Source organism: Phaethon aethereus, assembly GCF_964289735.1.
Source record: "Phaethon aethereus genome assembly, chromosome: 5".
Lineage (NCBI taxonomy): Eukaryota > Metazoa > Chordata > Aves > Phaethontiformes > Phaethontidae > Phaethon > Phaethon aethereus.
The window spans coordinates 28,350,370-28,377,780 of NC_138579.1; the positions used below are offsets into that span (position 1 = coordinate 28,350,370).

Below are 27,411 nucleotides of genomic sequence, written 5' to 3' on the forward strand. Positions count from 1 at the left end.
CTGAGATCATGGCTTATTTAAATCACTGCTCAGTTAAAAATACTGCACGGCTTATACAACTGGGGCAACACGACTTCAATAATTGAGGTTTCTTTTGGGGAGACATAGGTTGGAGGTCACTGCTTACACACTGTCCTGCATCTGGACTACTCTGTGACCAAGCAATGACACTGCACACCACAGCAGAACAAGTTAGCGAAGAGCTGCCCATGTTTGAAGAGAAATACCACTGGGATGAAAGTAGCTGTCTTCTGTTTAACCTTGAAACTGTCAGGCTTCATTGAAAATAATGAGGCTTAACAATCATAGCTTCTGCTTTTCAAATGAATGATGACTGAAATAATGAAAATGAGGTATCCTGCACCAAATATGAACCGTGCAGGGCTTATTTGCCTTTTGTTTCAGTCATGTGTGGATTTGCAAATTTATTTATTCTTTATTAGAAGAAAGAAAAAAAAAGCAGCAGGGGATTAAGAAACCATACCTTTGAAAGAGATTTTAACAATAATGTAAAAGAGAATCTGTAACAGCTATTTATAAGATAAAATAACAGAGGGCAAAATTCACCCCTACACAGACACAAGGCCCAATATACCACTGAAATCCCACTTAAGCCTACAAAATAATGCTATGGGCTGAATCAGTGGTTAATAACTCTTGATACAGGCCTCAGGGGGCTTTTCGGAACGATAATCCTGGACTCTTTGTTCACCAAGGGCCCAACGCTGCCATCCTGACTCACACTAAGCAACATTTTTCTTTGTCAGCAATAAAAGGCAGCTAACAAGGCCGTTTGTCAATGGGGTACTACCTGCAAGGGGTGAGGGCGGCAGAATCGCCCCTTGTCCATAAGGCTCTGTACCCAGCCCGGGGGGATGCTGCAGGCAGCTCTTTTTGGAGGCTGAGCATTTTAATCTGCGGTAAACTGAAGGAATAGTCTCACACCGCAAGATCAAAGTAAACTTAAATATCTAAACAGACAAATGGTGCTGGGAACTACCCTAAAAGTCTCAGTGTTTGCAGAGTTTTATTCAAAATATGGAAGACACTGACCTGAAGAAAGCAACTTTTATCACTTTGTGCAATTATGATATATCTGCCAGTATAATCTCACCATATTTTACTTAACTGAAACCAGTACTGACTAAGTTTGACTGTATCCTAAGCCACAGATCTAACAAATTACATTTGTCTTTTTGCTGGTGAAGGAGACAGTCCTCACAGTATAAATTAAACGCGCAGTATGACACCATCTTCTCCTGAGATGTAAGCACAGACACTCACTGAATTTGCATCTCATGAAGCAACCAAACAAGTCATTCAAGAAGAAAGTATTTGGGTTAGTATTTTAGGTCAGACAGAAGAATGATATGGTGGGCAACTCTGCTGCAGTGCTGAAGGTCCAAACGTGCAAGGACAGGCAGACACCTTTAGGAATGTTCAACAAAGCCTCTTAAGGTCTCACTCCTCGTTCTCACAGATTTCAATTTCTTGCTTAGAGATTTTGGAAAAACCCAGTAGGTGACCTTAGCTATTTCCCGGTACTTAAAGAATTCTAGAAAACCTGTCCCTTAAATGAATTCTCTTAGCAAATGCCATTTCAGCACTCTCTACACAATTACTTACGTGTGCATGCAAAATGAGTACAAAATGACATATAAAATACAGGAACAAACTATGTATTCAGATGGATAGGTACAACTTTGGTTTTATTTATACTGACTTGCACATAGCCAAAGACAAAAAGTGCTGTGTTTTTCAGGATAGATGGAATTTGCATCCATGAAAAGCAGAAAGATGAGAGCTACAAATATTCTTTATCTACACTACCTACTTCTGCTCATCTCGGTGCTTCCATGAAATGGAAAAATAAAAAAACCTCACAAAGTAGGAAAGGGGCATCTGATCCATCATTATTTTTAAGTTAGCAACAGACACATGATTGTGAAGAGTCTTGAACTGCAGTGGCTTCATGCTTCCTCAATACAAATTTGGAATTAAGCAGGTAAATCCGTGTTTTAATACGGAAATAAAAAGATTTCTTTGAGGGGCTTGCTGCTATGATATTACCAGTTTGAATATGTACTTTTAAAAGTGTTGCTAAGCTTTAAGAAGGTCCTCATCTTCAGAGGCAGGCTACCTAAACAAGAACATTGCTAGATGTGTCTTCCCCAGGGCAAATTCGCAACCATTTTCAACTCCTTTTCCAGTTATTTCAAATTGTGTTCTCTTACAACCTATGCATACATCTGACAAAATGCCTGTATAGAGTGTATGTTGTTACATGGGGTGTTCTTAAATAGCTCCTGAACTGTTTGACAATCATCTGCTGTGATTTTTAGCAAAGCCTTACAGAGCTTTACTCCCTCAAGTATAAATAATTTTAGTTTTACAATCAGTCTCCATAAAGCAGACTTAAAATCCTTACGGACAGAGAAGTTTATTCCGGGAGCCCAGGAGCTGGACGGATAGTTGCAAAAATGTTACCTACTGGTCTCTGCCGCTGAGTCTTAGGCGCATTTTTGGCTTGCTCTCCTCTTACATGTATTCTGCTGAATAAGTCTAGCGCTTCTAGCTCTGGGTCTAAACTGTAGCTTCGGATCAGTAAAAGCTCTGTAACTGCGTAAAGCCACATAGATCAGTACATTCTCCCACACTGCTCCATCTCTGGCCAAAGGAACTCACCCCAAAAGAGGAGCAGTGGCCTTTATCCACAAGTTCTGAATATGACAGAGTTATACAGTCACAGAGTGATCTTGGAGGGCAAGATCATGCCCCCGAAATAGCCAAAACGGGTACCCAACTGAAAGAAAAGGGCACCCTTCAAGTAGCCTATGTCCTAATCTGCAAAGCAATCTATAGACTAGCCGAAAACAATAGCTTCTACCTGCAGATGGAGGAGTTAAGCGATAAAAAGAAAACCCTCCTGGATTTTGAAATGCTATATAAAGGTTTATAAACCTAAACTATAACCCTTGGTTATCTTTCCAGTAGATAAGATTAGGCTCAGGCTATGAAGATGGCCTTAGTTGCATGATTTCTGTCTCCTTGTGGAATGTGTTTTGCTAACACTAATTCCCTCTAGAAACCAAGCATTTGAAAATATATTAGGTAAACAAAATGCATTGGACAAAAGCATTGTAAGCAGTTTAGCAGTAGAGCTCAGTGAACGACTGTTCGGTGAGTGGTCATACAAGCAAATTCACTTAATTTCATCTCAGAATTAAAATTTTCTTTCCCTCTCCTTCCCTTCAGTCTTCCTCTTGGATATATTTCATCAAATCCTAAATGGAGTACTCATTTTCAGGTGTTTTCTAGAAAAGTCAAGGAAACAAATGACACAGAGAAGACAGACTGCTGTGCTACTAGTCTTGCCCAGAAACCAGTCACTTGGACAGGTTCATTTACTCAAGAGGCTGGAGGAAACTGGTTCAGCTCTATTATCTGTATGAGGGAACTGGACCCCAGCTGCTTCCCACTCAAGGGAGTAGCACTGTGCTAACACCAGGTGCTGGGGTGCCTTGTTCTCAGTTTCAAATGTTGAGGCTGCTCCAATTGAATAAAATGCTTAAATATTCACTGGATCGAAGCCTGGAATGTAAGGGTATGACCTCGCAGTGAATGAGCCTATCTACCATGCTACAGAGGCACTGCCCTCTTACCTCTGGGTGGTTCAGTGAATCTTTAATTATTCTTATTCCTCAATTCAGGTATTATTTTTGCCACCTCAAAAACCTGCCTTTCGAATAATAACAATTTTTGATCGACTCACTTAAAAAACATTGCCAGTTGCGTTTGATGGTCAAACACCAGTCTCTAACAACTCCTTCATAAATCACCACAGCAGTAAAGACTACATGTGGTTCGGATGCACGAGGCTGCCTCTCTCTGCTTAACAAAGTTCCCTCTGCATCTTTGGGATGGGAGACTGGGCGTCTTTCTAAATGACATGCTGGAGTTCAGCAGTGGTTTTGAACCTGATGCAGGAATTGCTGAGTAAAATTCGGTGCCCTGTGTTAGACAGGTGGCTGGACTGACTGGTATTAATAGTCCTTTCTGGTCTTAAAACGCAAGTCTTAGAGACTGATTTAGCAGCATGAGCAAGCTCTAAACCGTGGTAGACCACAGTGTTGAATGTAATCACTCCAGGCACCGCCGCCAATTCCTGCCTGGCCAACGCTGTTTGTAATGTCACTCCAAAAAGTATGTTCCATTAAACTTACAGGCCTTAAATTTGGCAGGGCAAACCATTCTGCCTCTGAAAAGCACTGTCACAAAAAAAGCATTCCTATTAAATCCCTTTCAGCGTCTTCTCAACTCAAAAGAGTAATTCTGTATATGATTAAACTTAGAAGTAAATACAGCCAGTTGGGCTCCTGACAGCAGACATATTTCAAAATAAACCTGGCTTACACAGGCCTTGGCTAAAATATTAAGCCTTTATCTGTGGTCCACAATAACTAATCTTGTCAAATTGTTTGCTCTCTACCTTCTGTTTGGAAGATTATGAGCTAGCTCACCATTACTATTCACCTTGTGCCATCACCAGCAGCAGGAAAAGTGAGTGGTAAACACAGTTGGTCTATTCTGACAGCATTTCACCCTGCTTCGCATTGATGTAGGTTGCTACATGGTACAGGATAATACAAAATCAGGACTTTGCATCTATGCTGGATTTAATGCTACCTTGTGAAAGGTACTGCTCCTTTGCTTTCAAACGCTTTCTCAGGACACCATACACTGATTGCCTAAAATAAATGAGCTTATGAGAAAGAAAAATAAACCCTGAAACAACTATGCTGTAACCTCATCTGTATTTTAGTACATTGAGATCTACAACAGGCTTATCATAGGCTCTTAGTATTGAATGGACCATTCACATCTGAGCATGTGGCTGATATTGAAGAGTTAAAAAATTAACAACTAAAATGGAGGACATATTGGCATATTTAAGGCCAAATGATATTCATCAGATTATATAATCAGATCATAGAATTTCACCTAATTACTCCAGATTAAGTCCAACAGTTTTTATACCAATTTCTATGCAAAGTTTACTACTTCTATTTGTGCAAGTAAAAGCTTTTCTGTATCTCCTTCCATAAGCTTGAATTAGTTTTAGCACTGACAATTACTGTTTCTTTCCATGCATTTGGTGTAACAGCCGGTCTCTTTTTTAGGAGAAATCTTGACATCGCAGCCTACTCCTTACAGTAACAGCATGTCCACAGAGTTTGTGCTGATATGAACAGGTAAGGGTCTCCGGGATTTTCTTGCCAAATACTTCCTGGAAGTCTCTGTCATCCGCTTAGGAAAAGCTCGCAGTTTCAGCATACGCTATTATATCTTCCCCATAGAAAGTATTCTGCCATAGTGTTTATACATTTGAAGAGGGAAAAAGACTACTTTCTACCAACTCCCAATGAACACTAGTCCTTCTCCTTGGTAACGATGTTTGGTATCATTAGATCGCCACAAATCATGGGCAAGCTTATTCTGTCTCTGAACTGTTTCCCACCTTCTTCTTGAGAGCAAGACAATCTCAGAAAAGCAAATACTCTTGGCTTCGAATGCTCACAACATGAACGGATGGTCAGAACTTTTATGTAAAGTCTTTAAAAGGCAGAACTCAGGTCTATTTTGCATTATGTGTATTATGTGTCAAGACAGCAAACAGAGAAGTGAAATGACTCGCTGAAGCTCAACCATCCAAGAAGACTGAAAAGCTCCACATGTTTAATTGTATGTATAAGTAGTCTTGAGCTGAACTGGGTTCCTCAGGTGCACACACACAAAAAAAGTATCCTGCATAATTTGAGCCTAAAATTGCTGGATACAGAGCCAGCCCTTCTCTCCCAGCTTCTCAATCTGCGCTCCAAACCATGTTAAGTGGTAACAACTAGCCAGTTCTCTTTTCTATATGCAGCTGAGATGTATTTCAGAAGATGGAAAAAGGACCTACTTTTTCAAGGATTTTGATTTGTTCTAAATCCCTCTTCAGGAATATTTAAAAACAACGTCAAAAATCAGTTATCTAAAACAAACAGTATTTCAAACCTGCTCAAAGCAAACTGTTAGACAGGATTCCTCTCGAGGAAAATATTCAGGATGCAGGACCAGCAGACTGATATACATTTACGGATCTGTAGAGAATGGGGTTACTAAGAGACTCCAAACTTTAGAAGTACCAGTTTGAAACCACCACATTACACCTTTCTACATGTTTCAAACAAGCCTTCCTTGTAAGGCCAGGTCTGAACTTCTCAGCTGCTTATTCCAAGCCAATCTCACCTCTTTTGGGCATGTTCTGGTCAAGCCCTGTTTACAATGGGTTTGTAAAATCATAAATACTGATGTACTGCTCAGGCCATTTTCCAAGTACATCCCATCAAAGCAGAGTTTTGGCAGACTACCCTCGATATCATAAACAATAAAGACAACATGAGCCTCTTCCTTGATTCCACAAATATTTTACAAAACCTGATTGCAGACTTGCTGGCTTTAGGCAGCTCCCAGTTATGTTCCACCTCCCTGAGGTGGTTCCACCCTCGTGATCAAGAGTAATCTGGAGCTTCTGGAGAGAAAATTCCTTCCTATAAACCACAACCAAATCCCTCCAATTTACATAAAAAAAAATAATTTTTACATAGGTTTGATGCATTTCAATAGCTTTGCCATCCTGGCAGAACTGATGTGGTACCGCCCAAGCTGGAATGACTTCTACATTACTGAGATCAAGTAACGATGGAAACGGGTTTGGATTAAGAGGAAAGCATTTAATTAAGCTCCCACTTGTGATAAGTCCTTCGTAATGGGTTTAGACTGGTAGGTGAACTCCCCACCCTTCCGGTGTAATCCAACAGTGCCCATACACTTCTGGTTTCAGGGCGACTCATACTTAGTCATACTTCTGAAGAGTATTTCTAGAAAAAATAAGAGCAGTCTTCCCTCAGTAGTGGACTAACAAAAAACCCATGGATGAAACATTCTGTCCTCCTTTTAATGTTTGCAGTATATTATAGATAGATGTAATCAGCATGAAGCTTGTCTATTATGGTGATGTTGTGATGGGGTCCCGTATCCAGGGACAAAACCAGAAGAGATGCCTAACTGCTCACTTACACACAGAAAAGGTTTTTTTAAAATACCAGCTGAGACTTAGCATCACAAACTAAAGTCTCTTCTACACGTGGGTAGTGCTCCTTAAGATATTTCACAGGCTTTTTACTAAGTTGTCAGCCATTTAAGGACATTCAGGTAAAAACAAGCCTTCCCACTTCTAAGTTTCAGTAACCTCCTTCCAGTAGCTGTCAGTCAGACTGTCTCCAACTGTCTTCTGCACTGTTCTAGCACGACAATTCACATGAGATTTTTTTTCACTGGCCTCCTGGGCCTATTTTGCTCATGCTCCTGCCATCCGACTGGGAATGAGCTTCTCCTCCTGCTCCTGGGAGGCCAGCGAATTCCTGCGCAAGGCTGACTCGGGAGAGAAGCAGCGGGACCTTTGGCTCATTTTGAGGACAGCTTTAATTCTTCTGAACTGGTGAGCTTGCTGACTCAGGCCTTGGTGACAATTCTGCATGGTGGTGACATGAATGGGACTGATTGTAGGAGAAAAAACTAATTTCTGCTGACGTAAGCGTAACTTCTTCAAAAGCATAGAGTAAAATATTTTCTCAGTGTTTAAAATAGGAGATGTGTGAAAGGTCTTTTGTCTGGAGTTCACCACTTAGATATCCCTTTCATCAGACGTTGATGTGCATCGTGTACATCCTTCAAATAATTCATGACTATGTTATCAAAAATTGAGGTGATAGAAATGGATATATTATAAGGCAGAAAATAATGTGCTAAATACAGTGATTTTATTATACACATCTCCAATACCTGCAGTATCTTCCATTCAAAGGCTGAATTCTGATACTTTCTATGGGCAAAAATTCCATAATCTGAAGCTGAAATGATAAAATTTTGTCCTAAAGATTTGTGCCTTCCAACAACTCAGTGTTTAATTCTATATCCTTATACCCACATCACATACAGCAAAAATGTAGAACAGGAAAGCTGAGCAACTTGCCAATAAAACAGCAGTGGCAATGATGGGGTTAAAGCTGTTGTTAGCTCTCATAAATACAATCGATGCTGCCTTTCTACAAAATCTTGTTAAAAAAATTAAAAGCCTTATGGAAAAACCTGACTATTAATTAATGACTCAGTATTAGATTAGAAACACGAGCTGGAATTTTTTCCTCTGAGAACTAGCTCCTGCTTCAGTAAAGGTAGACTTAATTTTAAGCAGTGGAAAAATTTAAATGATTTCAAGTTTGCTTAAAATTAAATACCTTGCTGGCCTAGTCAGTTATTTCTATTTGTTGCTGTAAAGAACTGTTCCAGCAATTCTCTAAAAGATTATACGTAATTCAGAAACTTCAGAAAGTCTGGGCTTTCTTTTGAGCTTCTGCACATACATTTACAGTATTCAATCTTTTGCATATGTTAAGAAACAGTATGAGTATTAACAGAAAGAACCGCAAATTTATTTTTATTCCTTCAGCCAAGCCACAAATAAATGACTCTTGCAAACAAACCAAATACTATTTAGTAACGGCAATGTAAATGCCATGGACTTATTTTATTTGGATATAAAATATTAAAGTAAATGATTATTTGCTGTGACACTCATTTTATCGTCTTGGAAAAAAAAGCAAGTCTGAGAAAAGTTTTCTTTCTGTTCTTCAAGGAGCACTCAATCTGTTGTTCAAAGTTATTTAATAATTTGTCATAGAATGGTTAACTATAAGCTTACAAATACTGTGTCAGCATGCTTCTTCCTATTGGGCAAACAACTTCAAAATCTAATTTGTTTGTGTTATTGGTCTTACTAAATATTAGTCTTTGCAAGTCTGGTTTACACCATTGATGTTAACTATGCCAACATTCTGATTTTGTTCTGAAGTATTCCACAACAAGCTGATATTATACAATACAAGCCCAAGAGCTAGCTGATCCAGTTTACTGAGTATACTTAGTGTAGTTTGCTACTGATAAATCAATAAAACCATGTTGTAATCTACAAACTTCCATCTCTGTGAAGCAGCTATAAGCAAACTGTAAATGAACACACAGGTCAAAAACGGGGATGCTGTGATTATGTTGACTCTGAAAACATTTGACTTTCATAGAATACATTTTAGTGTTTGAGAAAACGAAGTTTCAGCATTGCTTATATCTTTGTGAAAGGCTGAGATGATAAATATTCAAAAGATGATAAATATTTGTGTTTATATTGTATCTACTCGTACTTTAAGAAAACAGTATCTGCACTGCAATCCACAATTTACAGAGGTTAAGTAAATGCAAACCATAGCTACACAAAGAAAATACCTGACTTAGACTGTATGCTCAATTTTGCATTCTTCATCCATGTGAAACACCCTGCAGTCAATGGATATCTTGGGTGTGCAAGGAATGCAGGAAAGGCTCATCTGTCATTCCCTTTGGTAGGGATTTTTTGTCTTCATTCTGTTAAGTATACCACTGAACATAATCTTGGCATTGATCATAAACTGTCAGATGCTAAAGGCCTCACTATAATTCATGACACCCAAAATATCCGTGAGAAGGATATTCCATAATCTGCTCTGGCAATATCACACATTATAACTGTATGAGACTTCTGGTACCACTGGTACCGCAAACTGCTCTATTAAGGGCTCTCTTCAAACGAAAAGGATATGTCAAAAGGTATTACGAATCATTAGTACTGTAAAGGGTCTCAGCTGCAGAAATTCTGAACATCACCAAACCCGTCTTTCAGGACTCTGGTATTGAGAACGGGATCTGCAGCTCCACATGGGCTCTGGCCCGGCGCATTCCTCCTCCAGACTGCACAGAGAGCGCGGCAGCACCTTGGGATGGGATTTGCAACAACTAGTTTAAGGAGAAGGGTGCTCCTAAACTAGCTAAATAGGGTTTTTTTGTTCTTTTTTTGTTCTTTTTTTAAAAAATCTTAGCCCCTTGCTTTAAGTGTCTTGCTCCAAGCTGCTCAGAGGTCCTCAAGCTGCCCTTCTCTAAAACTAACCTGAGGCCACTTGTTTCTTTTAAGGTGACAAAGAAATCAGCAGTGCTACCACTCCTTTTTAAAACAAGTATAAAAAATTATACTATCAGCTCGAACATTCAGTCAAGCTAAGGAAACCTTGGTTTTAATCCACATCTGCCACTTCTCAGGAGAGCAGTACACTCCAGGGCTGAAGAGTCTTGTCTACTTCTCTTCCTGAAGCTATGAATTTCTACAGGAGAAACATCTGAAATGTTACTAGACCCGGGGTAGGGGACACAGATGCCAAGGAACCTTTTGAGAGAAAATGTCTGAGGTCACGCTGCTCTGCGTGGATCTCGGTGCAACCAGCGTGCATCACTCTGGTTCAGCACATGCTTCTTCATTTGGGTCCCCAAGGAATCCAGGCAGAAAAGCTATAAAGTCCATTGTTTTGTATTTTTTCAAGTCAAAAGTTTTCCGCTTATGCTAACCTAAGTCCTTTCATCTTTGGGCTGGGAAGTTACAAGTATTAGTGGTACAAAGTTATCAGGCACGTCCTCCATCATAGCCTGCAAATTTTACAAAGGATTGTAACCTAGAGTACGCAATTCAAAAATTGGTAAGTGAAGTGTCATCCAATTAAAGATCATATAAACCAGTGTGGAAAATACATTTAATTACAGCTTTGCAAAAGTGATGTATTTCCTTTTGTACAACATGAATAATAAGTTAGCCTTACCAAGGGAAACAAGATCCGCCTAGTGATACAGGAGCATGGTATACCTACAACAGCCCAGAGAATATGCCACCAGTGACTGAATTTATTCAGCTCACCTTAGATTTGAATACTAGTTCAATATTTTATTTCCTCCAGACCCAGAAAATTGATTTCACGCTATATGTTGAATTTCTCTGAAGCTGCACATAACCTCAATGGCTTACTCAATTCTTTTATTACAACAAACAGGTATCTCTGCAAGACTTTTAAATTCATGCATATTAGCGCAGTCTGACAGGAATTATTCTGAGAGGAGTCACTGGTGGTAGCGCAGAATTCCAAGTATTTAAATAAATTCTGACCCTACTATGTACTGCTTTCAGCTAGCTCACACATGACTTTCTTCAAGCATTTCAATTAGTCTTAATTTGTCACTGAATTCCTAAAGCAGACTACTTGCACGCCTATTGCCCCTAAATCCAATAAATTCACACTGCCTGTTATTGCTACTCTAGTTAACAGTAATATTTTCGTGTATCATATGATATGATTGTTACTAGATTTTGTGTTTCAGACTTTCTCATGTTCCTATGCATGTCTTGCATGCCAAAGACATTTTGCATCAGCTCTGCTGCACTCTGCAGAATTCTTCGGGGTATGTGGTAGTTTTGCGTGTCTGGGAATCTTCCATCTGGCTAGTGTGGGTTTCCTAAACACCATAAAACCCTGCCTGTGGAGATTGTGTATCTCTTATGGGCCCCATGGAGCTTATAATCTGCTTTTAATCATTGCACGAGGCAGCCAACACATCAGTCCTCATCAAGCATTTTTTTCCATGTTGAATCTCCTTTAATAACTCTTGATCCAGTTCTGAAAGTCCAGAACTGTTGCTAATTTTCATTGGTACCTTAGACTGCTACAAGAGGCATCTTCCTCGGCTCCCCGTTTCCTGCCATACAAACTCTGATAACCATTGACTTCTGTGGCTTGCCATTGCAAGTAAAAGATTCTTAGCACTTCGCCCTCACTCGCTCGTCTTTTGAATGTACCGGCATCTGTTTCTCAGTAAACTACAGGTCATATCCTTAACTGGGACAAATGAATGCAACTCAGTGCGACAGAGCTAAGCCAATTTGCTGTAACTAAAAAACTAGCTCTACATCTACATTCTTCAACAAGTCACCAGAACTTACTTTACATTTCAAAATGCTATTAAAAGATTACCAACTATTCAATCCCAGCAGAACTTCACTGCAGCACGGAGCACAGTGGTTTGCATTAAAAGTAAAATCACCTTTGACATCTGCTAAATTATTTACTGACACAGATCAGTGAAACTATTAATATCTACGAAGCTGTACTCCTAGCCTCCAGTAGCTAATGTGTTGATCTGACATTCATCAGAATACAATTTCGAAGTAAAAATCAAAGCAGTCTAGTTATTATAGGAATTCTGAACATCTAAATGTAACATTTTAATAAAGTAAGAAATCAAGTGATATTTATTGCTTTGAAAGATGAAAATTAAAGAAATGTATCTCTAAAATTTAAAATAAAGCCGAGTTCTCTAACATTTGGTGGTTCCTCCAAAACAAATAGCTTTAAGTCCCAGTGAATGTACAACTTGTTTCTTTTGTGCAGTGCTTCTGCCTGCAATTTCTAATTAACTGGCTCCATTCTTATCTACAACGAGTGACTGAACGCACACAAGCTGCAATGTATACTTCAACTCAATATATGTAGGTATGATTTTAAAAGGAAGGTAACTAGTTAACAACATTTGCATGTTGCAAAGAGGCTCAATTAATGTAATTCAGAAATCTTGCTTTTAGCCTGTTCCCTGCATAGCTGTGCTGTACTGAATACAATCTGCACACTAAAGATATGTTTGCAGTTAAAAATCTCCAGAGACTTTAGACCCATACATAAAGATACTTATTTCACTCTTTTCTGAGACACTGACCTGTATCCTCATTTAAAAATGAACACAACATCTTTATGTTATTAAATCTTTGTTTTGATCTATTAGTATTCACCAAAGTGCCATTTTATACAACCCCGCACTGAATAGGCAAGGCTGGAGGTAACCATCTGCAGCTTTAGAGTCTGCGTTTGAATTGATGAAAAGAGCTTTGTGTTTTCATTGCCAAGTTTGATTCTTCCAGTCATTAGACATTCCCCTCAGATCGCATCAATGAAGCGGACTCTCTTACACCCATGTGTTAAATTCTCTTCTCCTCATGGTTTCCTTTGCCAGCTATACTCCAGAAAGACCACTGGGTCTTAGCCACATTCTTCTCACAGCTGTGTTAAAAAAGAGCATCAGAGCGTCTTCCCAAAATCCATATGTGTATCTGGTCAGTCCCCTGTCGGAGGGTCACCTCACATTGTGGTGTGATTATTCAAATATTCATTCTTGTTCTTGAACTGCACTGCTTGGATCATTCTGGGAAAGATTAGACCCTCCAGCCAGCACTGGAGAACGTCTTGGACGTTGACGTGAAATGCACACAGCTCCCGTGCTTGGAAGGCAGATTACTTTTACTTGCAGAAGAGGGGGACTCTAGCTGCTTAATAAATGCTTGCTCCTTATTTCTTTCTGTTTTTGTATTCTTTTCAACTGTGTCGGATGCTGGTAAGAACTGCTTGTTTTTGTGGTGTCATCGATCGACCTATTCACCAGCATCAGCTCAGGAACAAAACTAAGTGAGCAACTATGAAAGCAGAGAAAGCGTGTTCGGAAACGCTGGAGGGAAATCCAGGACTACTCAAAAAAGGGTGTGTTCCAGTAACAATGAAAGTTAGGTGGCCAGAAAAATCACATCTTAAGAGGTAAAGCAAATGTTATTAAGGGTAGTATTTCTTTTAAGAGAGACAGTGATTTCCTTTGATAAAACTATCTGCTTATTAAGAAGATTGCTTAGTTTTCTTTTGTACTCAATCCACTGAAGTATCTTATCCAAATCTGTAACTCTCCTGACTTCCTCCTTAAAAGAAAGGAAACCCAAAATCAAAAGAAAAGTTGTCTTTAATAAACAGTTACCAACAAATGGAAGAATTTCTCTTCTGCATCACTCATATATTTGCTTTGTTCATGCTAAGAACTGCCTTGACAAAGCGCCCAAGCAGCGTATTTCTCACCATTTATACTTATTTTCATACCTCTATATTTTAGCATTGCACCATTACTTTGTGGATTTGTGTTTACTTTTAGAGGATTACGTAGAAATTCTACACGCGCACCCTCCACACTTCCACACACACAGCTCTGTGAGTGTGCAACACGCAGACAGCTACGCTTTGTTGAACTAGAATCATTAAACTGTGTGAAAAAAATAGAAGCCCTCAACAGACAAATTGCATTAAAATTCACTCCAGCTGCAAAGCTGTTGCAGAAAAATAGAACATTTCCTGGAAAAAACACATCAAAAGTGGCCTCAGCTTTTACCGATAATTGGCTAATATTGATTTGGTATTACATTATAACCTCCTCTGATCTCACTGACATCAGTAGCCACTCCTCAATCCCAGAGGTTCCAGCGGGAAGGACAGTTTTAAAATGTCTTGCTTCCTCTGCTGGCGGAGGCATTAATTAATTTGCAGGCTTTCCCAGCCACCTTCTCCAGGTCAGCCCCATTTCCCTGCTGGGGCTGCACCAGCTGGCTCCTGGCTTCTCCGGCAGGACACACTTGCAGAGGCCCGTGGCGCCGTGCCAACGCTCCTGCGCCGCTGCCCTAATTCCTTCTTCGTAACCGTGAATTAGAAAACATTAATTAAATACAGAAAATTACAGTCACAGCCGTTCTGCAGAGTGTAGGTTAAAAATATTAAGCGCCGTGCAGATCATAGTAACTTCCTGCTGCATAAGTATGTACCGCGTCACGTGTGCGCATACGTGTATTTATTTATGTACACCGCACAGTTAAAATGTGTATGTGCTTTATAGGCTAGAACAGTCCTCTCTTAGAAGTCTAGTGTATATCTTGTTAATGTTTCAAAATCAAGATAGATTCAAACAAACGCTGCTAAATCCGTGTGGTCGCTCCCTGAGCACCAACATTTTCTGTTTCCCACCACCCCCCCGCTCGGATGGCGACCCATCCTCACCGGCGAGAGCACACAGTCGCAATTTCGGTCTCTCGCTGCAGTGACCCCATGTGAGATTTCACTCTACTTCAGTATAAACAGAATTTTACCATATCCAAGTTCTCTATAAGCAGATTCCAATATATCCCCCTTCTGGTTCACAGCTGCCTGTTTCATACGGGAATAGGATCCAGAAATTTCTAAGATGCTTTGTGCCCTGACGGAAAACACAGGACCGCTGTTCGGACTTGGATCTCGCGTTTAGAAAGCAACAATTGCAGGTGGGTACACAAATGGCTGACATGATGGCAACGCCATGGAGAAATTACATCTCTATTTCAAGCTCTGTGTGCTGAATGCAAACACTGAAGTTTTTAAGAATATTGAAAAAATCCTTCAGTGTTGCCAGAGAACAGATTAGCAAAGGCATAGCTGAACGCCAGTAAATTACATGGTGCGAAGATACAAAGTACATCATTTTTCAACGTTATTTTAATTATTCTAATTATGTTCTTTCTTAATGAAGCTCATAATTATTTTCCTCCTCTGATTTTTAATGGTTGCTACATTATTCAGATATTTTACTGAATAATACTGAGAAACTACTTTATATAGCTGCTAAAAATACTTCCTTCATACGTCAAAAAGCCATTTTACTTGAGCATTTAAAAGAAGTCAAGAAAACATGTTTTAGAGCTCTATTTAGGCTACTAATTGTAGAATCACATTTTAAATCACAATCAGCATCCTCTTAAGACAGTGCTAATAATTAATACTACCGTAATTAATATTACCGTAATTAATACCAAGAAGCCTTTCTGTTGACAGGTTTATAAATTGTCAGTTTCTTTTTGAAATGTAGAACATCTTCAAAATAAAAAGCTAAGCTAACAAATGAGTTCCTGCCTAATTGCCAAACACTGATTTGTGTGAAGCAGTTGAGGTTACAAAGAAATTGGGAATTCTCAGCCCGGTTTCCCTGCTGATGAGTACGAACTGTCTGTGTAGCTCTCCCAGAGGTGTCAGAGGAATCTCTATAGTGTCACACAAGGGTTCTTAGCTCAAAGTAAACACACTTTCCACAAACTCAGCTGCTTAATCTGTTTGCAGGTTGAATTATAAGATGGGGGTGGATGACTCCGGGTGCTGGGAAGACGCACAGAGCATTTCCACAGTTTCTTGGTAAAAAGGGCATGCCATTGTCATCAAAAGACTTCACCCAATTGTTTAATTTTGCTATAGGCTCAGTGGTCTGATCTTAGCAATAATGAAAACTAACCTGACCAAAATTTTCCCAAGTAGCTGAGCATGTTAAATTGCATAAATTCTTTTCACTATAGCAGTGCATCACCACCACTTTAATTCAGGTTGTGGCTGCACTTCTACTCTAGCCACCCTGGTTACATGGGATTAAACAAGACAGTTTCACTAAAAAAAACCCAAAAGCTAAAAACAATCTTCACTTTAGTATCTATGGTTAGCAAATGTTTATAAATAAAATGAAATGGAATGACAATAAACAATGTACAGAAAGGTTTACACAATATTCTCTTTAAAATGCTGTAATTATTTTTCGTAGGTTTATTTTTATCAAGCATGCAACAGCTTAAGTTTCAGCTATATCTAAGTGTTCAGAATGAAGATTTGAATGGTTCTCAAACAACCAGTGGAGGTTTTAAAGAGATCACTTAAAAGATGTATTCACATCTCTCTCTCTCGATCTTAACTGTATTTTACGTAGTTACAAATAAACTAAAAATATAAAAATATAATTTCTTTATTTTTTAATAGGATAACTCAGCATGCTTTTTTTTTTAAACAGGAAGAACTCTTGTTAGGTCCTTGCAATATATTCTAAGCCAATTTCTGTCTACTCTGGAAGTACGCTGCGGACACTGAAGTTGAAGACAAACATGGACTGACAGGAAAATTCGCATCAGTTCAGCATCGACCACCTTGGAAGGGTGTGAGAGGGGTATTTTGCAGTTGCTGAATGTAATGCAGAGAAGAGAAGTGTCAGACTGTGAAGAGGCTCTGCCTACACGTTTGCCTATGTCCCAGCAATCAGACTTTCAAAGGCTTATGTGATAGCAATAAATAACAACCATGACAATAAGGACCTCAGTAGAGATGAGCTTTTGGAGTGCAGTAACCTTTTAACCGGGAAATGCGCAATGGGAAAGAGAATACAATCCCTGTTCACCGACTCAGAGACTTGTGTTGGCTTCTGTGAGATTCTGAAGCCACCCCCGAACAACCCCATCAGCATCTACCATGGCATGAAACTCGCCAGATACGTAACAGCCCAAAAATGAGAACCTTAATATTCTACCGTGCAATTCTAAAGGCAAATACTCTGATGCCACAGGATTGCCATGGGGTAAAAGGACAGTGAAAATCATTCATAGGAGATGGAAGCACTTTCTCTGTGCCTTGCATATGTAGAAAGCAGTTTCCATAACAGTAATGACAGGCACACTGACTCGCATAATACTATAAAACTTAAAACGATCGGCTTCACACTGAGCAAATGACGAGCTGAATGGCAGACAAAGAAGGAATCATTTTAAAGGAATTTTCCTGAGTGCTGCCACACTTTCAATCACAGACAAAATACCAGAAGAAACACCTTTTCATTTGGTTTTCAACTGTAATTTTTCTCGAAAGAAGGCAAGTGACTTACTTCTGAACTTTTTCATTGGCCTCCCCTGAAGCCTCTAGGGCTTTCTGGAGCTTCAGCTCCGTGTCCTTTTGCTCTGACCGAGCTTGCTGCAGCTGAGCTGCCAGATCTTCAATCTGGCGATAGGTAAGGGTCACAACATCCTCCCTGCTTTGCAGTCCACCTTCAGAAGTACCAAAAGTACAGTTCAGCTGGTCCTTCAGACTCATTCCTTCGGACAAAGATTTGTATAAGCTGGGAAAACAAAATCATACACGTTATTAAGTTTCAGTCTAAGACTGAGCTACAAGAATACTACACTCAGTTCAATTAATATTTTTAATATGATCATATATGGATCCACATGCACTAATACCAAAGTATTTCAAAAGTGACAGAGAACAAAAAGAACATCCCGTTTCCACAAGGCTCTTCTAGAAGCATGTAACAACTACCAGAGTTTTAAAAAGTCAAAAACCTATTCAACAAAAACTTAAAAGGTAGTATTTTTCAGCTGTAGCGTCTTCCTGATCACGTTTGAGCTGCAGCAAAACGTTGTTTACATGAAGTTGAAGTAAGTTACTGATGTGTTATTAACTTGTGTTACACAGGACTCTCTTTTAGCAAGCAGACTCACCAACTAAAGGGAGTTATTTGCAAAATTGCAGATTTTTCAATATAATGAAAGGAATAAAAATGCTACAATGCAAAAATCAATATCATTAGATCAGCAGGATTACTTGGACCTATGAATGATTTGCACATGCTAACCGATCCTAAAGTCCTTTGTCAATATCTTTCTGAGAGGAAACTTAAAATATTTCTTGATGCTGGTTTAAATAAGCTAGTAATGCCTGTACTAGAATATACTGTGTCTTAAATAGCCTCTTTATAGTAGACAGACATAGGTTTCCTGCCAGCATCAGGGTTTTGTCATAAGACATTTCAATATCTATACTGTCCTCCACCATAATTTCTTGCAAGGTGCTTTCTGACCCACTGCTTTGGCTTCACTCAGGCAAAAAGTAGACATGTTTACCACCTATTTCACACTGAAGTGCCATGGATGGATGTTCAACCCATTCAGTTTTACACATGTTTTTGAGGTATAGTCATAGATATACCAAATCACAGAGCATAAAAATGATACTCTTTCATTGTACAAACCTGAATACAGTACTACATGCTTTGTACTTGTGTGCCAGAAAGTTCTGGACAAAGCAAAGGGAGATCAGAAATTGAAATTGAATAGGGTCTTAAGGCAATAGATTCATGAAGCTAAAAGAAATAAATATGCTTGGATCAGCTAACTATAGCTATGGAAAATAAGCAAAAAGAAGGATATTAGACAGATAGGTTACCTATAAATAATGAGAAGAAATTGAAGAAAGGAGAATAAAGAAGAAGGTGGTGCATCATGTAAAAAATTCTCAGTGAAGCCTGTTGACTGTGGAATTATTTCCCAAGGAATCAGTAGGTAGCCAGCTGCTTAAGTTATTAAGGTACAATGGTAGAAATCACATTAATAGCTGGTAACTAGGGGAAGGAGCCTGCACCAGCAAGCTCTCCGTGGAATTAACAATGATTGCTTCCCATCTCTTCATAGCCATAATTCATTGGTGAATTTTACACCAGTGGAAAATGACACTGGAGGTAGAAGAAATTAATGGAACACATTTGTAACAACGGTGATGGCAACAGGATATCATAATGAGCAGTGTTTTTATATAAATAATTGAACTAATTTCAAAACAACTTCATGAATATCAGAAGCTGTTGCCGTATTGATGAATATGACTTGAGACCATCCCTCTGACTGAGAAACAGGCAAACATCAAACATTATTTCAGTGTGGATTTCTAGTAGCAGTGCAGACTCATTACAATACTCAAGACACAGTCTGCATGACAGCTACTAGTATGCAACAGCATATTTTCTTCCTTTCCGGTTTATTAAGGTGTTTGTATGGAAAACACCCTCCATTCTGACAGCCCATACAGGAACATAATATACAAACTAAAATATAATATACATGGACAAGCAAAATGGGGATGAACTAATAGAAATCCAGAAGCTAAAAAGGTCAGAGTGTTGATATGTTATTACGTCTACTACCTGCGGTTGTATGAAAATAATGTGAAGAACATTTTCAATTAAATGAAGACATATTGAAAATATAAATATTTATAAAGGAACATTAAAATCCCCAGAACAGACTCATTAAAAATAAAATTACTTCAACAGTTGCACATAAAATTTACTGACTGAAGTCCCACCATGGTTGAGCATTGAGCACCATGGAAAAACACAAAGGTATGCAAATAATGCTGAAAGCAAGTTACCGAAATACCACTGCTGCCCGCTTCTTAAACACCTGGCACAAGATTAAAAGAAAAAAAAAAGACAGATGAGAAGCTAAACTGTGCAGTGAATATATGGGTCCCTGATTTAAAAAAAAAAAACAACAGAGGATAGCCTAAATATTCTAACTTGTTCACACCAGCTGAGAGTTTTTTTCCACAGATCATATGAAACACATAGTCATTTATATAGATTCTAAAATACTGGCCCTGTGTGGCTACAGCTGGGCTCCTTCTCAAAGACCAGCCATGAACAATACAGTATGCAATACACTATTACATGTTTTAACTCATAATGATTACATCTGAGCGATCAATAGATTCTGACATGTATATATTTTGTAGCCGCTGTGATTCCTCCAGATAAAGGCACTGTGGTTGATAGACCTTTTAAACTTTTTTCCAAAAGCATCCATTTGCCAGATTTCCATCAATATGTGCTTTGCTAAAATACTTTTGATTAGTCCCTTTTGATACTTATTAATTTGAAAGTCCTTCATTAATGTCCTGAAGATTATTTCTTCAGAGAATATTGATGCTATAAATCAAAAATAAATGGGAGTTCTAAGCCTGAAGAATGTGTCACAGAAGCATTCAAACAGTTCCTTGATTTAAGTAATTCACATGTTCTTTACAGTAAGCCTCTTGCTTTACTATGGCAGCATGGTCCCTTTCTTGCTCCAGCTTGGGTCTGAGAGCTTCAAGGGCCCACCTAAGCTGTGTCCAGGCAGAAGTGACGTGATGATGTCACTTATGCAGCTCCTGCAGATAGCAAGAGTTTTCCTCAGCCCCCAAAGTCAGAGCAGCTTCAAGCCTGCTAAAAGATTTCACGACTTGTAACTGCTCCCAGAGGGACTTGACTTTGGCTGAAAATCAACTGTGTGAAGTGCGGCTCTTGTAACACCTCTCTCCTTGCCAGGCATATTTTTGCTGCAAGGTGGGAAGTGATTTCCCACCTGAAGCAATTACTGAACAACACAGAGAAACCTTCCACCTAAAGGAAGAAAAAAAACCCCAGCAAAATCCAAAAATCCAAACATTCCCTATCTGTCCCCTCCCTCCTCCCCCACCCCAGTGATAAACATATCCAATGTTCCCAAAGGCATGCATGTCTGACCTGGGTTTTCACCACAAATGTTTCTGACACTCAAGATCTGGAGACCTCTCAGACCTCAGCCTGCACTCAGGATGGCTTTGAAGAGGGTCCCTTCATACCACTGAGTGCACTCAAGAGCCAAGCAGCATTGACACCTTGGAAATACTACCTTAAAGGTGCTCTTAGGAAACATTGCAATAAGAGGGTATTAAAAAAAGCCCATAAGACTAGAAGGACTTTGACATTTTGCTGTAAAGCAGAGGATATAAAATGGACAAGTTTGCATTACATGTGAGTCAGGAGCCTGACAGCTGGTAGACTGGTAACTAGATGGCATTGCCCTACCATAGACAAATATTTTACTAGCCTTCCTCCCTCTGTAATTACATGAGTTAAGAGGACTGTGTCTTCTCTTCAGTACAACCACCCAAACATCTCTCACTAATTTAACTGAAAGCAGCAGCTGTGGTAGACTCTGTGGTGCACAGGCCATGTTACAACAGTAGTGCATGTTGCACACAATGCACGTAAGGCAGAGTATGTTCTTTGCACTGTCACAGTCCATCACAGAGTGTTGCTCTCTTGTGTGTGGTGTACCCACACATTTTTAGTCCAGGATGAGCTCAGGCATACTCTTTATTTTATATTCTCTTACCAAACCCAATGATAAGCACTTATTGAACAGAGCCCAACACTGATTTTCTGCTCTGTGGCCGTTGGTGATAAACCCTCAGGATTTTACAGGATAACATGTTGACAGATTAGCACTGACCGTGCATGTCCATACTGTCCAAACTCAATTATATGTGAATATGGATCCACAGTGAGCAGTAAGTTGGGTTTCAGCCTTCTCTCCTGAAATGATCTAGAGAAACCTGTGACTTCTGCAAGGGTCCCAAAAGCCTGGACACTAAATGATTCAAGCACAGCTTCATTACCTACAGTGAAAGCTTCAACTGACTATCATCCATCAGAATTTTTCAACAAATCCTGGGCTGCATCAAAATAAGCATGGCCAGCAGGTCAAGGGAGGTGATTCTGCCCCTCTACTCAGCTCTGCTGAGACCTCACCTACAGTACTGCATCCAGCTCTGGAGCCCTCAGCACAGGAAAGACATGGACCTGTTATAGCAGGTCCAGAGGAGGGCCACAAAAATGATCAGAGGGATGGAACACCTCTCCTATGAAGACAGGCTGAGAGAGTTGTGGTTTTTCATCCTGGAGAAGAGAAGGCTCCGGGGAGACCTTTTTGCAGCCTTCCAGTACTTAAAGAGGGCTTCTAAGAAAGATGGGGACAGACTTTTTAGCAGGGCATGTTGCAATAGGACAAGGGGTAATGGTTTTAAACTAAAAGAGGACAGATTTAGACTAGATCTAAGGAAGAAATTTTTCCCAATGAGGGTGGTGAAACAAGACTGCCCAGAGAGATGGTAGATGAACCATCCCTGGAAACATTCAAGGTCAGGTTGGACAGGGCTCTGAGCAACCTCATCTAGTGGGAGATGTCCCTGCTTATTGCAGGGGGGTTGGACTAGATGACCTTTAAAGGTCTCTTCCAACCCAAAGATTCTATGATTCTATGACAACGATATGTGCGTGACATCCAGCACCACCTATCATCCCTCACGTTCACCACACCATCGAATGGTCCAGGAATCCCAGAAAAACAGTTTATGGATTAATAAAGTTTGGTTGAAAGAGAGCAAAACGTGTATCATACTGATGAGTAGAAGGAACCGTTTTTGAGATTTTTGCAGCTGTGGTACCATCCTCTTCGGACACATACTTAATAGCTTGTAGCTAAGAAATGCACCTGAATTTCCTGACCACATGATGCACCTAGAGCTGGGGTCTCTGTTATCTCTAGTTGATTAATTAGAGTCTAGAAGATAACAACATCACCTTAGCTTTTTTCACACATACGTCAACTCTCAGATATAGTGCCTCTGAGTTTACAGAAGAGACTAGTGTAGATTTTACACTTTAATCCCGAATATTACTTGATGCATGTTAACATTAATTATACAACTTCACGGTTCCACAAGGTACTTGTATTAATTGCAAGACACAGATTGACAGGCTCTTAAATTTCTTCCACGAATTAGGGGACTGTGTTTTCAATATAACAGCAACTACTGTGGGTATCCTTCAGTTTTACTAGACTATGTTATTCCTAGAACCAAGCTTGCCCTAAAATGTTCCTGTCATGTTTTGACAGGGAATTGTCTGCATTAGCATATTCTAGCCTAAGCATTCACAGAGTACAACTATCCAGCGCTGAAGGCTTGCTTCTAAGTAAAATTAGTCTGAAATTTAAAAAAGAATTTTGTTTTGTATGGTGTTTACTTTATCATACTATTAGTTACAAGAACGAATTTTGCTATCTTTTATCTGTTCTTTATTGCCAGTTCATATGCTTTGGCCATTCTTAAATATTTGCCAATGTCTTTAGTTAACAAAACAACTTTAACTTAGTATTTGTAATACTGTAGTTATTCCCTACAGTAATAGATTGTTTAGGTAACACTGCAAATACAGAGGGAACCTTATCTATTAATCGAAGACAGAACTGGCATCAAGTCATCAAGAGTGACCTCAGTATTTGAATATAAAGGATGTTTAAGATGGTGCCAGCAACTCCACATTTTACCGTGTATCGCAAAACCCCGGCCACTTTCCCCGGGAAGGGCGAGCATCGCGGCTGGGGCAGAGCAGGTCCTGGCTCAGCGGCGGGCAGCAGGCAGGGAGGAGGGGCACAGCCGTCTCAAAGACAAGAAATATTTTCACCTTCCCAGTCCCCGGGCTGAACTGGCAGCCCCTGCGCCTCCGTGCTGGCTGCTGGAGGCCGCTCAGTTGACATGGATCACTGAAGGGGTGTGTACGTGGGTGGTGTAGAGCCAGCGACTCTGGCTTCGGGCCAGCAGGGAAATTGCCTATGTCAGGGATTTGCAGAAATACAAACTTGGTGGAAAAGAGAGAGAGGATCTTGTCCTAAAGGTCATAGCAGTTTATTTTTTATACTTTGAGTATGTTTTTGACAACATCAGTTTTAAGAACAGTGCACCTTTTTCCTCAAAGACAAACTTAATTAAGGAAGCAGTAACTCTGGTTGTGCACTAAAATAGTAAGAGTTGCCGGTATACCAACTAAAACAGGTAGAAAATAGACGCCGTATGTATTACTTTTTTCCTTTTTTTGACAATCCTTGCCAAGAGCTTCATTCTGAACACGGTCTCTTACACGGAAACCAGGGTATTACGGCACAGATGAACATCAGGCCTTCTGAGCAGTCGTTTCAGGATCAGCTCCTACAGCTCCACACACCAACCTGGTCTGGACTGCAACCCCTTCAGCTCCTGTGGACCTGACAGTACACAGCAAATCGCTGGCTTGAACCTTTACTCTCCAAAATGCCAACCACGGAAATCTTTGCTCGTGACAAAGAATGTGCACATTCAAGGCTCAGGCATTTCTGCTCGGAGCCTTAAATGACATCTCCTGTCACCGTAGTTTGAATTTAGATTTGCCTGCATAACTAACAAAATCTGATAGATTTCTTTGTTGGAAATTATGCATGAAGTTAGGGCTAATTTGGTTTGTGCCTTTAGTTTCCTTTGCAGCTTCTCACTGGTAAGGATTATGGCTTCTGACTTCCATTTTACGTGAGTGACCTACACACAGACAACTTTACTTGAAATGAACAAAATCGTTCTGAAAAAAGTAGTGACACTAGTGAATCACCTCTTGCATTAGATAAACTGCAACAATTCAGATGAAACAAATAAGAATCCTGGCCCTGAAAACTGAAACAGTCAGTGAAGCATGCACTCAGTGTAAAGGGGTACTTCATATATACACCCATATACATTATAACATAAATCTGATAGTACTGATATATATCATAATGCAGGCATCAGAATCACCTGAAAACAAGCTCAATATAATGACTATGTGCTGCTGACTTTTGTTTTTGTCTCCAGGGAATAGTGTTTACTTAGCTTTAAAATTTATATGAGTCATTTTGTTATGTGCCTTTTTTTAATTAGTCTGAAGGAAACAGTCATTCGAGAAAGAGAGCGGAAATCAATTCTGATTCGATACTGATAGCTACTGTGCGATGTAAACTGTGTGTTCTTTCTAATTAAATGTAAACATGTGCAGTTCTAAAGTCCAGCAGTGATGACAACAACTACTAGAAAGGATTGCTTAAGCCCTGGTCAACTGATTCTTGTGAACCTTTTGTTCATACCGTAGGTGAGCTTGTGCAATCTGTCGCAGGGTGAACGCCAGTTGTAACTGACTTTATTTTAGGTCATCTTCAGAGAAAAGACTTGACAAGAATGTGGAGCGCTCTGTAATACCTCCAGTTACCCATTAACTATGTCCTTCTGATAGCTAATCAATAGCATTGCATGGAGCCAAACACACTGCACTGAACTGCCCCTCTTCCAAAAGCCAAGTCTTGGTAAATATTTAATGGCAGTAAAGGTGTTTTGACTCTTATCAATCTGATATGTTAAAGAACTCTTGAAAGAAACTTTATCTTGCTTCTCTCTGCATAAATAATTTGTTCAGTTACAATTTTAGTCTTATGCAAAAGCACTTAATTTAATGATCTAATGCTTTTAAATCAAGGCTTTGGACAGAGAAAACGTAGTTTCAAGCCACGTGTCACAAAATAAAGAAAAATCAAAGTTTATTTCCTTGATAAAATGCCAACTAGAAATATACATCAAGGAACCCAGCCCTTTATACTGCAGTAGTAAATACTGCGCCAGACTCGCTCAAAACCTGTTATACAAGTGCACAATTGAGATTTTCTTACAAGGCTTCAGTTTCTGTAAAATTCTTAGCTCTCACTCACATCAAGATGGTGCAGGATTTTCACCACGGAAAAAACAACAACTCTAAAATAGTTAGACTAAGATCCAGAGACTTTTTGCTCCCATACAGTGAATATTCCCATCTTCAAGTGGGTATATTCTCAGCTAATGAGTTTTATTAAGCGTTTTCCAATTTTCTGTTTTTCTGTGCAAAGCAGCTTGTTTAGATCACTAAACAGAGAAACACTTTTATCCTGATCCTTTTAACATCTAGTGTGTGTACCCCCCTGCTACAGCCAGGCAGGATCCAAACATCTCCTTGGAGACTTAGACAGGTTTATTCCATGCCTCTGTGCTAATGTCACAGGACGGAGCAGTCGCCTGACCTATCCCCCAGCACGGTATTCCAGCCTTCTCTGCATGATCCAACTTCAGTACGAGCTTAAGCATTTTGAAGAAACTGATTCAGCAGTGGATCCAAGCTTTTTCTTGGAAAATAATCTGGGAATAAAACATTGATAGTGTTTCAGTTTCCAAAATGTGAATCACCATAAATGTTTTCCCAGAAGTATAAGCATTATTTTTTTCCCCCAGTGTTTATACGGCCTCTTTAGTGCTCTTGATGCCATTCAATGGATTTAAAAAATAAAAATCACAGGAATAATTCCCAAACACTGGCATAGATAAACTGAACTGCCTGGAGTTTTCAAATCACTAGTAATTGTCTCTTGATGAAAACAGTATTAATTAAAATCATAAAGGCATATAAATCAATCAAGCAGTAAAGCACATGGCACCATTCAGGAATGACCAGCTGAAGAAAGCCTGTTACTAATAACCTCAGAAAATATCTTGTACTTAATACAATGTTATCTTTATAAATCAGACATGATCGTGAATTTTATGGTTGTCCTGATTTGCTGTTGTGATAGCTTGGCTTAACTCCCCCACTGAACCAGAAAAGCAAGAGACGAAGCTGTCTTGGACCCAGGGCTGGAAGCCAGCCCTGCCTTCCATCATGGCCAGGAACATCCAGCTGAGTAGATGGAAGAGCAGAGTCTCTCCAGGAGAAGGCAATTAAAAGAAATACGAAGAATGGAAACGTGTTTCAAAGATGGAATAACCAAATACATATGGAATTTGAGAGAAGGATGATCTCATGGATGAGCTGAGTAGCGCTAAAGCTAGAAAACCTCAGTGTGACTGACCTGGGAAGGGAATTCACATGGGGCTCTTGCCATTCCTTTCTTGCTGAATGATTCAGTTGGTTAAAAATCTTCAAAGGACTTTTAAAAAAAGTTTTTAAATATACCATGTTTTCTAATTTGAGGATATTTCCCCCCTGCTCCAGGAAAATACAACAGAGAGAATTTGAACAGTTTTGTCTGGTTTTTCTCAAAGGTGTTACTGAAAAATGTTAAGCAACTCTGACCAAAGGCAAACAAGGTGTCCTGTGCTCCAGCACATGCCCAGCTCTGCCAAGAAGTGAGGTACAGCAATGAACTCTAGGTGAGTGTGCCTATAGCCCATGGTTCCCTCGCTTTCTTGGTACTGGGCACAGCAACATGTACCACTCTGAAAATGGCAGGTCAGTCACTAGGAGGACTGCACGTGCTGCAGCCTGGAA

The 27,411-nt window shown here is 39.6% G+C and overlaps 1 protein-coding gene across 1 annotated transcript in view; it reads right to left on the reverse strand.

Annotated features, from left to right (window-relative positions):
- MIPOL1 (mirror-image polydactyly 1) overlaps nucleotides 1-27,411 on the reverse strand; it is a gene marked incomplete at its 3' end in the record, with an annotated part of 160,553 nt that overhangs the window by 2,050 nt on the left and 131,092 nt on the right. Inside the window, exon 10 of the mRNA XM_081999991.1 lies at nucleotides 17,530-17,760. Coding sequence (XP_081856117.1) covers nucleotides 17,530-17,760 — 231 coding nt within the window. The remainder of the gene's footprint in view (nucleotides 1-17,529; nucleotides 17,761-27,411) is intronic.